This window comes from Camponotus floridanus, unplaced genomic scaffold, assembly GCF_003227725.1.
Source record: "Camponotus floridanus strain SB8 unplaced genomic scaffold, Cflo_v7.5 scaffold92, whole genome shotgun sequence".
Lineage (NCBI taxonomy): Eukaryota > Metazoa > Arthropoda > Insecta > Hymenoptera > Formicidae > Camponotus > Camponotus floridanus.
The window spans coordinates 164,999-178,917 of NW_020229863.1; the positions used below are offsets into that span (position 1 = coordinate 164,999).

General features: G+C 48.8%; 1 protein-coding gene across 1 annotated transcript; it reads right to left on the bottom strand.

Annotated features, from left to right (window-relative positions):
• Positions 1 to 10,640: 10,640 nt before the first annotated feature.
• Positions 10,641 to 11,510, bottom strand: LOC112639814. Its single transcript, XM_025414963.1, has one exon. It carries the CDS (start codon positions 11,508 to 11,510, stop codon positions 10,641 to 10,643), a length of 870 nt encoding a protein of 289 aa, XP_025270748.1.
• Between the last annotated feature and the right edge of the window lie 2,409 nt (positions 11,511 to 13,919).

The window sequence follows — 13,919 nt, forward strand, 5'->3', positions numbered from 1 at the left end:
TCCGAGTACGACATGGTCCGATGAAGGGATCACCTTACTCGAGAATTCCTTTAGCAAAAGATCATGCAAGTAACAAAGGAATTACCAGTATATAAACTCCGGATTTCGGGCGCGAAGAACAGTAGTAATAATAACCATTCAGTAGAAAGGACTTGCTACCAGTCGTTTGTCAAGTGTCGCTATTATTCGTATATTCTAGCTATTAATAATAATTAAGTTAACTTTTGTCAATTTGCTATTCCTCTCGGTGGATTTTGAATAAAGAGCTATAATTGTGCATATCTACCGTGTCCATTTTCTTGGAAAGACCCAGACCTCCCATATACGAAGGCGACTACAATCAACAGAATTTCATCTCGGGGTGGTAAGTACCAGATTCTTTTATATTCTTTGTTTTAATCTCTCGTTTTCAAATTCAATTGTTCGTTCACCTTCCTTGCATTCATTATACTTCCTGAAACAAGAAATAAAAGATTAAATGAATAAATAATAATACTGTCAAGCAACGGCATGCTGCTGATAGTATTCCTCTTCTAATCAACATAAAATTGCAATACCTTATCACTTTATTCTGGCAAGCGTCAAGATAATCATTAATTAAAATTATATAGCTCTCATCCGTTAAGCGTCGAGTACCTCCTTCCTTTAAGATCTCTCCAGGCATCCTCTGTCATGCCGGAGACTTCTGCATTCTCCTGTTCTTACTCCAAAAAGATTCATTACTAGTTTAGCCGACCCCAGATTTTCTCGGTCCACTGTTATGCCGGAGACATCCTAATTTCCTTAAATCAATTCGTTAATCGGCGTTTCACGGAATATATAAACGAAATTTGAAATTATATAATCTACTGCATTCAACTCAAACGTCTTTCCTCCTACAGGGAAACAGCATCTTCTCGGTGCCGCCTGAAAACCTTCTTGTTCTTTCTCCCTCTTCCTGTCGCTTCCGGGCATCCTCTGTCATGCCGGATGCATCCTAATTTCCTTACTCTTATACAAACTCCGTCATCCTAACGTTACTCCACCTTAAGCGTCCCGTCGTCTCCGGGCATCCTCCGTCATGCCGGAGACATCCATATCCTTGTAAATTATTGACGTTTTAGTTGAAATAAATAAAAGGAAATATATCTCATTGTAAAATTCGATCACTCGAGTTGACGTTAATCAGATAGTAACATCAACAAAAGAGAATATCCACTAATTTCCTCAATCAATGGTGAACTCACAACTAAATTCTAAAAAGAAAAGACATAGAGCGGGAAAAATAACCAGAGAATACCGTGATATCTCTCGATTCCATCGATATCAAAGAATAAAGGCAAACTCAAATCCTAGTTACATAAAATCCGTTAGAAGGGTCTTCTTCCCTGAAAGTTTTATATCAGCTCTAAAAACCAAAGCTAAATTTCTCTTTTATTTACCTCTAAAATTTATATCACAGAAATTCTATCAATCTATTACTACAAACATAGAGTTTGACTCTTTCTACAACTATTACATAGAGGGTATTCATCAAATATAGGGCTATTACTGAAGGCCCATCCTCTGAACAAGGAGATCTAATAAATCAATTAAAATATCAATTACCAGAAAACCACTATGAAATAGAGAATTTCCTACAAACTCTCCAATGAAGCCTTCCTGTAATGATAAAGATTTTTTCGCGCTAACAACCGATGAACAAACTCAAATCCTCGAAATCTTATTAGAATTCATAGCTCACTATATCTCGGGTGATATTGATATCGATCAATTAATGTTTTTGATAGAAAATTTTGAAATCCCATTCTAATAGATATTTAGTATACACGTATATAATCTCATCCTAAAGTTTCGCGGCTTCACCAATTTTTCCGTTATCGATAAGTCAGATCCTCGCTCTCGGCATCCCCAAGGTATAGCCGGTGTAAGCAGGTTGCCTTGAAAATAAAGAGAGCGCACTTTACTCTAGAACCGAGGTATCTGGGGGAAAAGTAAGTCACTGAGACGTGACACCCCGCTGTTTACAACGCCAGGAGCACTCTTTTTTATTGTAGATTGACGCTACGGCGGAAATTGCCTGTTTCTCATGTTTCGCTGTTTCTCTTTGTTCTGCTATAATGTCTTCATATTCCGAGGCGCGTCCTTGTAATTCCGCAATGCTTCTGATATCATCTATCCGAACGTAATATTTGTATGCTGGATTCATATTATCGTAAATCAGCTCGAGTTGTTCCTCGCGGGTGTATCCGCCCGCTCTGCGCATTAGTGTCATCACACCCGTGACATATTGTGCAAATTTCTCGCCCATCTTTTGCCGCTTCCCTAAGATTTCTCGTCTCAGAGCTGCCGCGTATCGGCGTGGTAAAAATTGCTGACGGAAGTCGCGTTCGAAATCCTCCCACGTGTCCCATGTATCGCATATATTCCGAAACCACGCTAATGCCTCTCCTCGTAGGAGTTCTGGGAGCCCTTTCAATAATTGCGCTTTTGTAAATATATATGCTTCCCTTAGTTCCCCCACCCTCTCTAGAAATGCCGCAGGATCTTTTCCGTCAAAATGACAGCCCCATTTTCGTATTTGGTTCATACTCTTTCCATCTGGTAAAATATTCTCGAATGGTCCTGCCGCGGAGGGTGTCCGGTATCCCTCGTTTCCGGGCGTGGTTACTGTTACTTGCATCGGTACTTGAAGTTGTGCCCTATTCTGCCCTACCCGAGTCTCAAATTTGTTGGGATGCTCCTCTGAATACCGACCGATTCGCCTACGTAATTCTTCGAAAGATCCGGTGTCGTCTATCTCTAATTTTTGCGCCATTGCTATCAATTGTTCTTTATTTAATTGATATACCCACGCTTTCATCCTTGTTCTTGCCTCTTATAAAACCTGTTCGGGCGCCAATGTAACGGGCGTTTTTGCTCGTGCCGCGGATAACTGCAGTCGTAAGTTCCAAGGAACGAGTTAGGCAAGCGTGAATTAAAACGTGCGTACTTTTCAATTTTGAAAAAGAATTTTATTTAAAAAAAAAACAAAATTTACAGAACGAAAAGAAAACAAAAAGAATGAAATACAAGAGTATGCGTGGGTGGGTATGTATGTGCAACTGCACGTAGTCGTATGCGTTCGACGGATTAGAATCGCTGTCGGCGAAGATACAAGAACTTGTTATATATAAAAAAAACGTGTGACGCCGGGCGCAAAAACTCGCCGTAAACAGTCAGTGCCTCGCTAGATCGAATGCACTTCTCGGTTTCGCGTTGCGGTGGTCGTGGTTCAGTTTAAGCAGATTTATGCAGCGTAATCGTAAAGTTTACGGTAATCGGAGTACGGAAGGGTTGGGCACCCGATGGTGCCATTCTGATCGCCGTCGGAGTGCGCGTCTTGTGAATTTAATGGAAATAATCTGATCGCGTTTGTATTTACTTGCGGTAAGGGCAATGACCGCGTGACGTGTCGGCGCGGGTGTTGATGATTCTTTTCCTCGATCTTATTTTCGTTTTCGTGGAACTTCGCGTAAGTTTCTCGGCATGGGTAATTCGATGGGAATTTCGGGATTCGGCCGGCGTTTGGCGGGAACGTCCGCCGGGGGCAGCTCTCCTCTCTGCCTCCTGTTGTGCTGGCTGGATAATGATGGAGTGCGGGGTATGCGTGTGTCCGAGAACTCCCGGATAAATCAGGGTACTCCCCAATCTGATGCACGCCTGCAATACAGGATGCGTTCGGTTGGTGAGATCTGAGGAACTCCTCGTTGTGGCGGGGTACGCCCCACTGCTTTGTCTCCTTAGCCTTAGGAACGCTTTCCAGGTTTCCTTGCTAACTCTTGGCGATTGCTCGCGTTGAGAAGCTTGGAGGAAAAAGGTACCTGGATCGTCTTGGCAGGCCCTTTTATACCGGCCTAATTAGTTGGCGCCGGCGTGCCTCGTGGTTTCCCCCACCGAACGGGTTGAAAATTCGGCGTTTTGTTCGTGGAGCGAGGCGGCGCTGGGCGCGGGGGGACTCAGCCCGTTCGTTCGGGATTCGTCGGCCGTCGTCGGCGCGCTTCGTTTTTTAACGGCAATTAAACTAACGCCGTTGGATAAAAGTTTTAAAATGTGGCGCAAAGCGCCCTGCCCTTGCCGAGTGTTCTGCCGGGCGGCAGCTTCCAGCGGCCATCGGCTGGGCATAATTAGGGGGGTGCAAGGATGCGTTGTTATATCTGACATTACTAAAATGTTATTAAGAGTTCGTCACTCCGCTACCTGGGAAGCTACTTATGAATAGCCCACAAATAACCTATAAATGAATCATAAATGAGTTCATTTATAAATGAACCGTAAGTGAACTATAAGCGAACCATAAGCGAATCATAAACGAACCATAAGCGAACCATAAGTGAACCATAAGCGAACTATAAATCAACCGTTAATGACCTACGAATCAACCATAAATGACCCATAAATACCCTTGTAAAAGGGAGTATATGAATATGGACAAGAATATAGAGAGACCGTAAATGACCTGCAAATCAACCATAAATACCCCTGTAAAAGGGAGTATATGAATATGGAGATGAATATAGAGGAGGATCGTGCAAGAGTGCGCCGACACGTACATATCTTCTACGACGACGACGACGAATCCCTCTTCGAAATGCGGCGCGCCCGATCGACGAAACGAGCTCAGCAACGATGAGTTTCGACGCGCGCAAGGGGAAGGGGGGGCGATGCGGGCGGAGATCGGGAGGAAGGGAAGACGCTGTTCTTCAGCGTCCTTCGGTGCCGTTCTTCGACTCCGTCCTTCGACGCCGAGATTGACGAGACGTCTGAAATATGTAAAGCCGTGTATTAATAATACGTATCGAGAGACGCGAAAGGAAAGAACGGCGCGTTATACGAGAAGAGATCCGTACCTCGGTTAAAATCCTCCGTCGTCCGTACAGACGGAGCTCGTTTCCTCGAGCGAGCTTGCTTCCTCGAGCGAGCTCGCGTCATAGTACCATATCTCCACAGGAGAATCGTCGTCGCAGAAATCTTCGGTTTTAAACGCGCGATCCGAGACGAGCGGCTCCATACCGAATAATCTTCTTAGTCGAAAAATGTCGGCGTAGATATTAGGGGAGCGCCTCTCCCATTTTCTATAGGACGGCCGGTCGCACCATAAGGTGTTTAAGAATCGCCGTTGCTTCAGTCTCGCCTGTCGTATCCAATGTCGGCGGCGTATGTTGACGAATCCACGGATCTCAACCTCATTCTCGAACTATGAAAAAAATGTCGCGCGATCAATGTCGTATTTTTCCTCGAAGGAGAGCGAAAGAATAAAGAAGGATGACGAATGAGTACTTACGTTCCACGTTACAGCTATATTGAGGATCGCATCCATGAGATTTCTGATGTACTTTATCTTCCACAAACACATCCACGGCGTGAACGTGCATTCGTGGAGCATCCTCCGCAATCGCGAAATTTCATCGCTGCTCATCGTCGTCGTTCGCGTGAAAAAAAATAACTCCGAGAATGAATGCTGGACACGCTAGGAACACTAGACGCACTGAGAATACTTGCGATATCAGACGCACTCAACAACGGGATCGCGAGACTCATTCTGAGGAAAAAACGGTCTCTCGGCGTTAATTTATACCTGCGATATCGCTATCGCCGAGTCGTTATGATTCCGTCGAATGCTAATGCTAACGCCATAATCTAAGGCGATATGAAAAAAAAAATCGCGCGATGCGGAAATATAACGAGGTAATTTAATGAGACGCGATAAATTCTCGATTGCTCCGGTGGAAGTGCCGGAAAATACGTTTAACCGTGTACGCGCGATACGAGTTAGCGTTTATTCGCTAATTAATATTATTTTAATATTATTTTAATATTATTTTAATATTATTTTAATATTATTTTATTATTATTTTAATATTATTTTAATGTTATTTTAATATTATTTTAATATTATTTTAATGTTATTTTAATGTTATTTTAATATTATTTTTTTCTTAGTATTAATAGTATCTTTCTAAGTATTAATAATACTTTTAGGTACGGCGATAAGTCGTCGATAAGAGTACGCGCAAGACTAATCTACGATGCGGAGACGCGCGCGACGCGTCTTTGTCCGCATGTCGCGCAATTGATTGCGTCTCTCCAACCACCAGTTGTGCAGTTTGCACACGTTTTCCAAGGCGTAATTCTTCGAGTGATAGCCGCAGCGATAGGTGCGAGTCGCGGCTAGCGTTCGAAGGAGTCCGATATCCTCGTAATCGGCGTCGATGGTCTCCATCGTCAGGTCGAGCTGTTCCGCGACCTCTCCCGCGATGTCGGCCAGCAACTTCTTCTTCTCGAGACCCTTGACGTAGATCGTCACCGCGGCGTTCAACACGAGATCCCTCGACGCGCGATATATCGCGTCGCGAACGATCTGCTTCGCGTGCCTATACTCCACGTATCCGTCGGTCCAGTGAAATTCGTGGTGATTAAGAGTCAACAGGCCTGCGACTTCTCTCTCTTCGTCAGCAGCTGCTGTTGTATGGGTATTCATATCTCGTCGCTGTATCCGAAAGTGATGTTGGCGTACGGATTGTACGTGCGAATCTCGATCTTCACGATGCGATCGTCGAAGACGGGTTCCCCGCCGATGCTCAGAATGTCCCTCATGTCATCGTCGAACTATCGTGCGGCTCTCGGTACAACAAAACCCATGGATCGCAGAAAAGCGACGTTGGCTGCGGACAATCTCCCGACGCTCCTCTCTCTCGAGCGCGCGACTCGAGTTCCCGCGACGCGATCGCGGTCGCCACCGCGATGCGACGTCGCGACGCTAGATTCGCGCACGACGAGCATCGCGAATTCGCGAGCGGAGACCTTTTCGCGCAGCCGCCCGTCGAGGAGATGTTCGAGACGAACGACGACGTCATCCTCGGATCGCCGGCGACGCTCGAAACGTCCGTGAGACGGCCTCTGCGGACTCCTCGAGGGCGAGACATCTTGCGCGATCCAATTGAGCCCGTTGGCGCGAAAGTACGTGGGCGCTCTTCTCGGCGGCGGCGCGCCGAGCGATTTCGATCACGTTTACGGAGTCTACTTCGCTGACGCGGGCACTATGCTCGGGGACAAGCGATTCGACGTAGGCGCCGATATTCGTGGACGGAGTTAGATACGCCGGTACTCCCGTACTTCTGTACGAATTGATCTTCAAGAGAATTCCCGACGATTTCAAGTACATCGAGAGAGACAAAGCCGCGTACAGGAGCATACTTCTGCAAACTAACGCTCACAGGCACGAGCACAATATTCGCATGCCCGTACTGGGAAACAAGGGATACAAGTACAAGCACGTCATAGCTCCGATCCTGCGGACGGACAGTCCGAGGAAGAGGATCGGCGGGGGTCGCGTGCCGCGGGCTATGCGCGCGACCCGCGACACCGTGGATTACGTTCACTGGGACGATCCGAACGAATTGGTGGATCGTCTCCGATTGCTGGACGCTTCTCGTCAAGCCGGCAACAACGCTCACGACAACGAGATCCTGTCGATAATCGAGGAGCTCCGCGAAGCGGGCGAGATACTGTGAGACGATCGCGCGCGCCTCATTCGACGACGCGATGTCCGCGAGCAAGTTCCGAGTGTCGACGCGGAGAAGACGCGGTCGCGACGCGACGAGCGTCAGATTGCGCGCGAGCGTGGAATCTCTGCGAAATTACGTGCGCGATAACGCGCTGTGCCTGACCGTCTCCGACGTCTCTCCCTCCGCGTCGCATTACGATGCGCGGCGTCTCAAGATACGAGGAGTTGTCTGACCGACCGACGCGACGAACAAGAGTTACGTCGAAAGCGTTATACATGTGGTGAGAGCGAACGTGGCGAGTAATCACTAGCTTATCACGAGCGCGAGAACGCTAGCGGATAACAACGCGACCTCGACGGCGAAGAAAATCGTCGCTCTGAGCAAGAAGATCGACGCTCTCGAGAGCGCCGCGACCGAAAGATCGAGCGCTCTGGAAGCCGACGTTACGCGGATTCGCGCGAGGGAGCGCTCTCGAGAATCGGCTGCAAACACTGGAGAATCTGCAGGAGCTCGCCGCGACGAGGATCGAGACCGTCGAGGCGGAGAGATCGGCCTCGCACGTGGTCGTCGACAAGCGACTGGGCGATCTCCGTCGAGACGAATTGGACGAACGGGGACGCGTCGAGCAAACTGTCGCGCGAACTGGGGATCTCCGTCGCGCGGCTCGAGAAGATCGGCGAGAAAACGGAGAAGCGAGTGCGCGCCTTGGAGAGATCTCTGTCGCACGTGAACAATGTAGCGACGAACAACGAGAGAAATCGAGCCGCGTTGAGCGGTCACGACAGAACGTTGCAGGAATTGACGGCGAAGGCGCTGACTTCCAACGTGAAATTGCGAGAACTGGACGCCGAGATGGCGCGTCTGAGGAAAGACGCGAACGAACTCGCGAGAAGAACGGTCGCGACGACGACGACGGCGACGAGGGCGGCGGCGAAGGCGGCGGCGGCAAAGGCGGCGGCGGCGGCTGCGATTCCTAAGACGATCGATCCGAATAAGGTAATCATACAACTGGGCGCTAAAACTCCTGATAATCAACAGTCGAAGAGATGGTAGAAAAAAATAAAGACGGCGAGATGAGCGCCGCGAAACGGAGACTCGTGAACGAGCTGCACGCGCCAGCGAGAAAGAACTTCCCCCGCCGCCGCGTCGCGGTGCGCGGATACGACGATCTGTGGCAAGCGGACGTCGTCAAGATGCGTCCTTACGCCGGACGGAACAGAGGCCACAATTACATACTCACCGTCATCGACGCTCTGAGCAAGTACGCGCGGTACCGCTCAAGAGAAAGAGCGGCGACGAGGTCGCTTGAGCCCTGTCGAGCGTGACGCGCGCCTCCAGACGTCGCCCGAGGAATCTGTAGACCGACAAAGGAAAGGAGTTCTACAACGCCGAGGTGCGAAAATTCGTAGATAGACACGGCATCAATCACTACTCGACGTATTCTGTGCTGAAAGCGTCCATCGTCGAGCGTTTCAATCGCACGCTCAAGAACTCAATGTGGGAGTACTTCGCGATGAACGGAACGTATAAGTGGCTCGACGTGCTGCCGCGTCTAATATCCGAGTACAACGCTCACAAGCATCGAATCATCGGGATGCGTCCGATCGACGTGACGCCCGCTCGAGCGTCGAGACTCCTGTCGACGGGGTAGAGCCACCCGAAGATCGCCGCTCCGGGAAAATTTCGACCGAACGATCCCGTGCGCGTGAGCAAGTACAAGACGCTGTTCGAGAAGGGATACACGCCGAATTGGACCGCGGAGATCTTCCGCGTAGCCGAGGTGCGAAGGACGAATTCCGCGACGTATCTGCTGAAGGATTCGCGCGGCGAGCCGATAGCCGGCGGATTCTACGAGCACGAGTTGCAGCGAGTCTCCGATCCCGACGTGTATCTCGTGGAGAGAGTGCTGCGCCGGAAGGGCGACGCGGTTCTCGTGAAGTGGCTGGGAATGGACAAGTCGCATAATTTATGGATAGACAAAGCCGACATATTGTGACGAACATACGTATATTTTCGCGCGATATTACAGACGAAAAGATACATCGCGCGTATTATAACGTGTCGCAACGAATATATACCGGGTGTTTCAGACCACCCGTACACCCCATTTTAAAGCAAAGAAAGTGGTTATTTTGAAAAATGTTTCAGACAAAAGTTGTTGAAGATAAAGTAATGCATTACATGGGTAAATTTGATTGACCTTGGGTGGCGTCGTGAAGGTCATGTCAAGGTCGACTTGAATTTTTTAAATGGGAACCCCTATTTTTCATTGCATATTCTTGTAGCTTATCTCGAGAGCTTTCCAAAACACTATAATTAAGTACCTTTTTATTAAGTACTTTTTGAGTTATAAGGCTTGAAATAATTTCTTAATTTTACATAAACCATAAAATATCTAGTAAACCATTCATTTTTCGATTATCTTATCTTCATACTTTTATGTACAAAATAATGAGAGGAATCAATTGGTGTAAAGAAAACACATAGTTGTTTCTAAGAAAAAATATGTAATTTGCAATTAACAATTCCATATTTTTTCTTAGAAACAACTATGTGTTTTCTTTACACCAATTGATTCCTCTCATTATTTTGTACATAAAAGTATGAAGGTAAGATAATCGAAAAATGAATGGTTTACTAGATATTTTATGGTTTATATAAAATTAAGAAATTATTTCAAGCCTTATAACTCAAAAAGTACTTAATAAAAAGGTACTTAATTATAGTGTTTTGGAAAGCTCTCGAGATAAGCTACAAGAATATGCAATGAAAAATAGGGGTTCCCATTTAAAAAATTCAAGTCGACCTTGACATGACTTTCACGACGCCACCCAAGGTCAATCAAATTTACCCATGTAATGCATTACTTTATCTTCAACAACTTTTGTCTGAAACATTTTTCAAAATAACCACTTCCTTTGCTTTAAAATGGGGTGTACGGGTGGTCTGAAACACTCGGTATATTTGTAATATTAAAGATAAGAAAATACATTGCGCGTATTGTAACGCATCGCAACGAACATATATATTGGATAACATTAAAGATAATAAAATACCTTACGCATATCTGTAAAAATACGTCGCATAGCGCTTAAGATCTATCCGCGCCTCTCCTCACAGAGGTATCCTGTAGTGCCCCCACGGCAGAGTATCGGTCGAATCCGGCACGACGTAGCGCTTATCGTCGTACGGACTGAGCGCCACCTTCGACTCGCGCACGGTGTACACCTCGTGTAACTTGAATCTCAGGCACGACTGCTCGCGAGTCATCTCGATCTCGCGTCTCAAGCAGCGCTCGTAATCGTCGAACGTCAGCGTTCTCGCGACGACGCTGCTCCTCAGGCCCTTGCTCTTCTTAGTGTCGCCCCTACCCTCGACTCGCAACGCGTACATCTTCACTCTGAATCCGACGAACTCGAGCATGAGAGCGTCGTTGTTCTCGTCCTTCATCAGACCGAGAATCTTTTTATTTGCGCGCGGCACGCCATAGGGATTGTCGACGGCGTAATCGCTCGTGTCGAATCTATCGATGTCGCGCTTCATTCGCTCGTACGCTTCCTCGCACTCTACGCTATAAATGAGACTGTCCGTGTCGGTGTACAATATCTTATACTTATCGCCGTAGAGCGGCGACATGTATTCGTAGTGAAACTCGTACAGATGAATCTTGGATATATCGAGAATGGACATGCCTACGTAGATCGGTTTGTCAATCTTCGCATCCAATTTGCGCAATTCCACGGCCATGAGATTCTCCGAGAATACGCTTCTACTGTGAAAATTCGGCTTGGAGATGAGCGCCTCGGCTCCGAATCGAATGTTCCATCGAGTCGCGAGTCGAACGTCCACGCGATTGCGCACGTTCTCCATGGTCTTGCCGAAGACGGCGTTGTTCATCAACTTGTACAGATTCTTCTCAAAATCGTTATTCGCGTTAGTGCGTAAACGCGTGTCAAATCGCTCGTACGGCAACGACTGACACATCGCCCAACCGTATAGATTGTTGATATCGAGATACATCAGATCGACGGTCGCGATGGATCGTACGCGCTCATGTACTTGTTGTTAGCGCGAGTGTATCTGTTGGAGCACTGACTCAGACCGTCGCGTATTCCGTGTTCCACGAACATCATTATATCGATATCGGTGAGCAGTTCGAAACGGACCCCCGTGTATTTAAGCATCGCGTCCCACGTGTATCCCGACAGCGTGAAGTAGTACGCGGAATCTAAACCGTAACTCTCCAAACAAGCGGCGCAAAAATTTTCGAACACGTCCGCGAGCAGAAGAACGTCGGTCTTCAGATAGAGATCGCTGTACTCGCCTAGATTTTCGACGCTAAATCGCTTCCAGACGCGCGTCGCGTGCGCGTAATCCCTCTCCGATAGATGTCACCAGTCAGAAAACTGTAGAAGGACTCGCGCGGCGGGAGACGCGTCTCCCGCAATCCCTCGACGCTGTCGACGTACTCGTACGGAAACACGCCCTTGCGCGTGAGAAGCCGGAAGTCGTCGTGCGAGAGATCGCGAAACTCGCCTCGCGCGATAGTCAGTTTGCTCTCGTCGAGATACGACGCCAGCTTATCGAGACCGGCGCTTAAAAACTTGAACGAGTCCACGAATCGTAATTTGGTATCTGGAACACGCGGTGTTTCCCCCGTCTCCCTCCGCCGCCGCCGCCGCGCTATCTCGAACGGTCTTCGAGAAAGCTATGTACGATTCCTTCGTCACCAGCAACAACTCGACGCTGCCGGGATACGCGTTAGCCACATCCTTGATAATGAAGTGGGCGTCGTAACCCGATAGATTGTGAAAGAATACGGGTATGACGTAGGGGGCTTGTAATTCAAATTACACGCGGAATGCGCCGGACCTCTGAAACGGCCGGTCAAGTGACAGTGATCGCACACGCGAGCGTCGTCGGCCTCGAACGATCTCTCGCACGCGTAACAGCGCGACGCGCTCGCGAACATCTCCCGCTCGTCAAACGTCAGATCCGCCATCGGTACCACGGCGTAGGGTCGAGGGCGACCTTCGCGCGAAGCGCCAGATCGCGCAGTTCGCGCACGAACCACGCGACGCAATCCTCGCCGCGATAAGATCCGTACGCCGACGCGGCGTCGTCGAAGGAGCAACGCATGTAATAGGCCACGCTGTGAACTCTGTGATGCTAAACGATCCGCGTATTCTTGGTTCTCCCGCCCTCGTCTCCCTCTTTCCTCTCCAACGCGCACTCCAGATCGGCGTACACTGCGAACGGAATTCGCTCCTTCCTCGAATGATGATCGAACTCCAGCCACCTGTCGTCCTCGTCGGGAAGAACGATCGCGCAATTCAGCTTGCTGCAATCCTCGCTGTGCGCCAACAGCTTCTCGCTCGTGCGAAAGTAATGTATGCATCTGAAAGAAAATACGAAATAAATGCTAGCTCGATATTTCGCTCTCGCTCGCCGAGATCAAACGCTCACCGATCGCACACGTGCGTCCTGTGCTGTCGCTTACTCAACTGCGAGCCGATCAGACGAGACAGATCTCGGATACAGGCGAAATGTCCGACCGCGTTATCCTCGCGCGTCGCATCGCTCAGATACAGCAGATTGACGTGTCTCTCCCTCTTTCGATCCGTCAGACGAAGAGGGACGATGCGAATCCCGCTGCTGCCACCATCCTTCCCGTGTCGTCTCTCTCCGACGGTGTACACGTTCACCGATATATCGTTCAGACGCTCGAACCGTCCGATTCCGTTCAGAGTCATAGGTAACTTCGAGCCCTCCAGATTCAACACCTCGAAGTAATGCGGATATCGCGAGCTTCTCTCACGATTCTTATCGACGGAATACAGAGCGGCGACCACCGACCACGCGAAACACGCCTCGTCGTCGGATCGCACATTGACCACCGCTCTCTTCATCTGAATCTCTCGCGGTACTTGCACGCGGCATCTTGCCCGCATGGGATTGTACACGTTCACGTTCACTGTTAGATCGAGTATGCGCAACAGGTTCCATCCGCTGTCGCGCTCTTGAAACTCCTCCAAAGACGCGACGGTATCGCCGACGACGCGAGTATCGTACCACTCGCGCAGATCCGTCGTGGGTAGAAGGGGACGATTTCTCATGGCGATCGTCTTAACGGAGGTTTTATCGCCCGACACGAATTCTCCGTTGAACGTCATGTTCACCTTAACGCCGCCATATCGGCTCATGACGTCGCGCACGCGGCGGAGCACGGTGTCCCTCGCGTCCTCGAGAAATCTCAGAGGTTCGATGTAATCGAGATTTATCACAGCGCCGGTCAACACGCGTCTCTTGAAAGCCGTCTCGACCTCGGACCACGAGAATCTCTCGCGCGACTCGACCCGGCTACCGCCGTCATCATCCTCGCGTCTCGCGACA

Bases quoted from the DNA above. Each gene is read 5' to 3' on its own strand.
- LOC112639814 (XM_025414963.1), bottom strand. From the start codon at position 11,510: ATGTGTCAGTCGTTGCCGTACGAGCGATTTGACACGCGTTTACGCACT.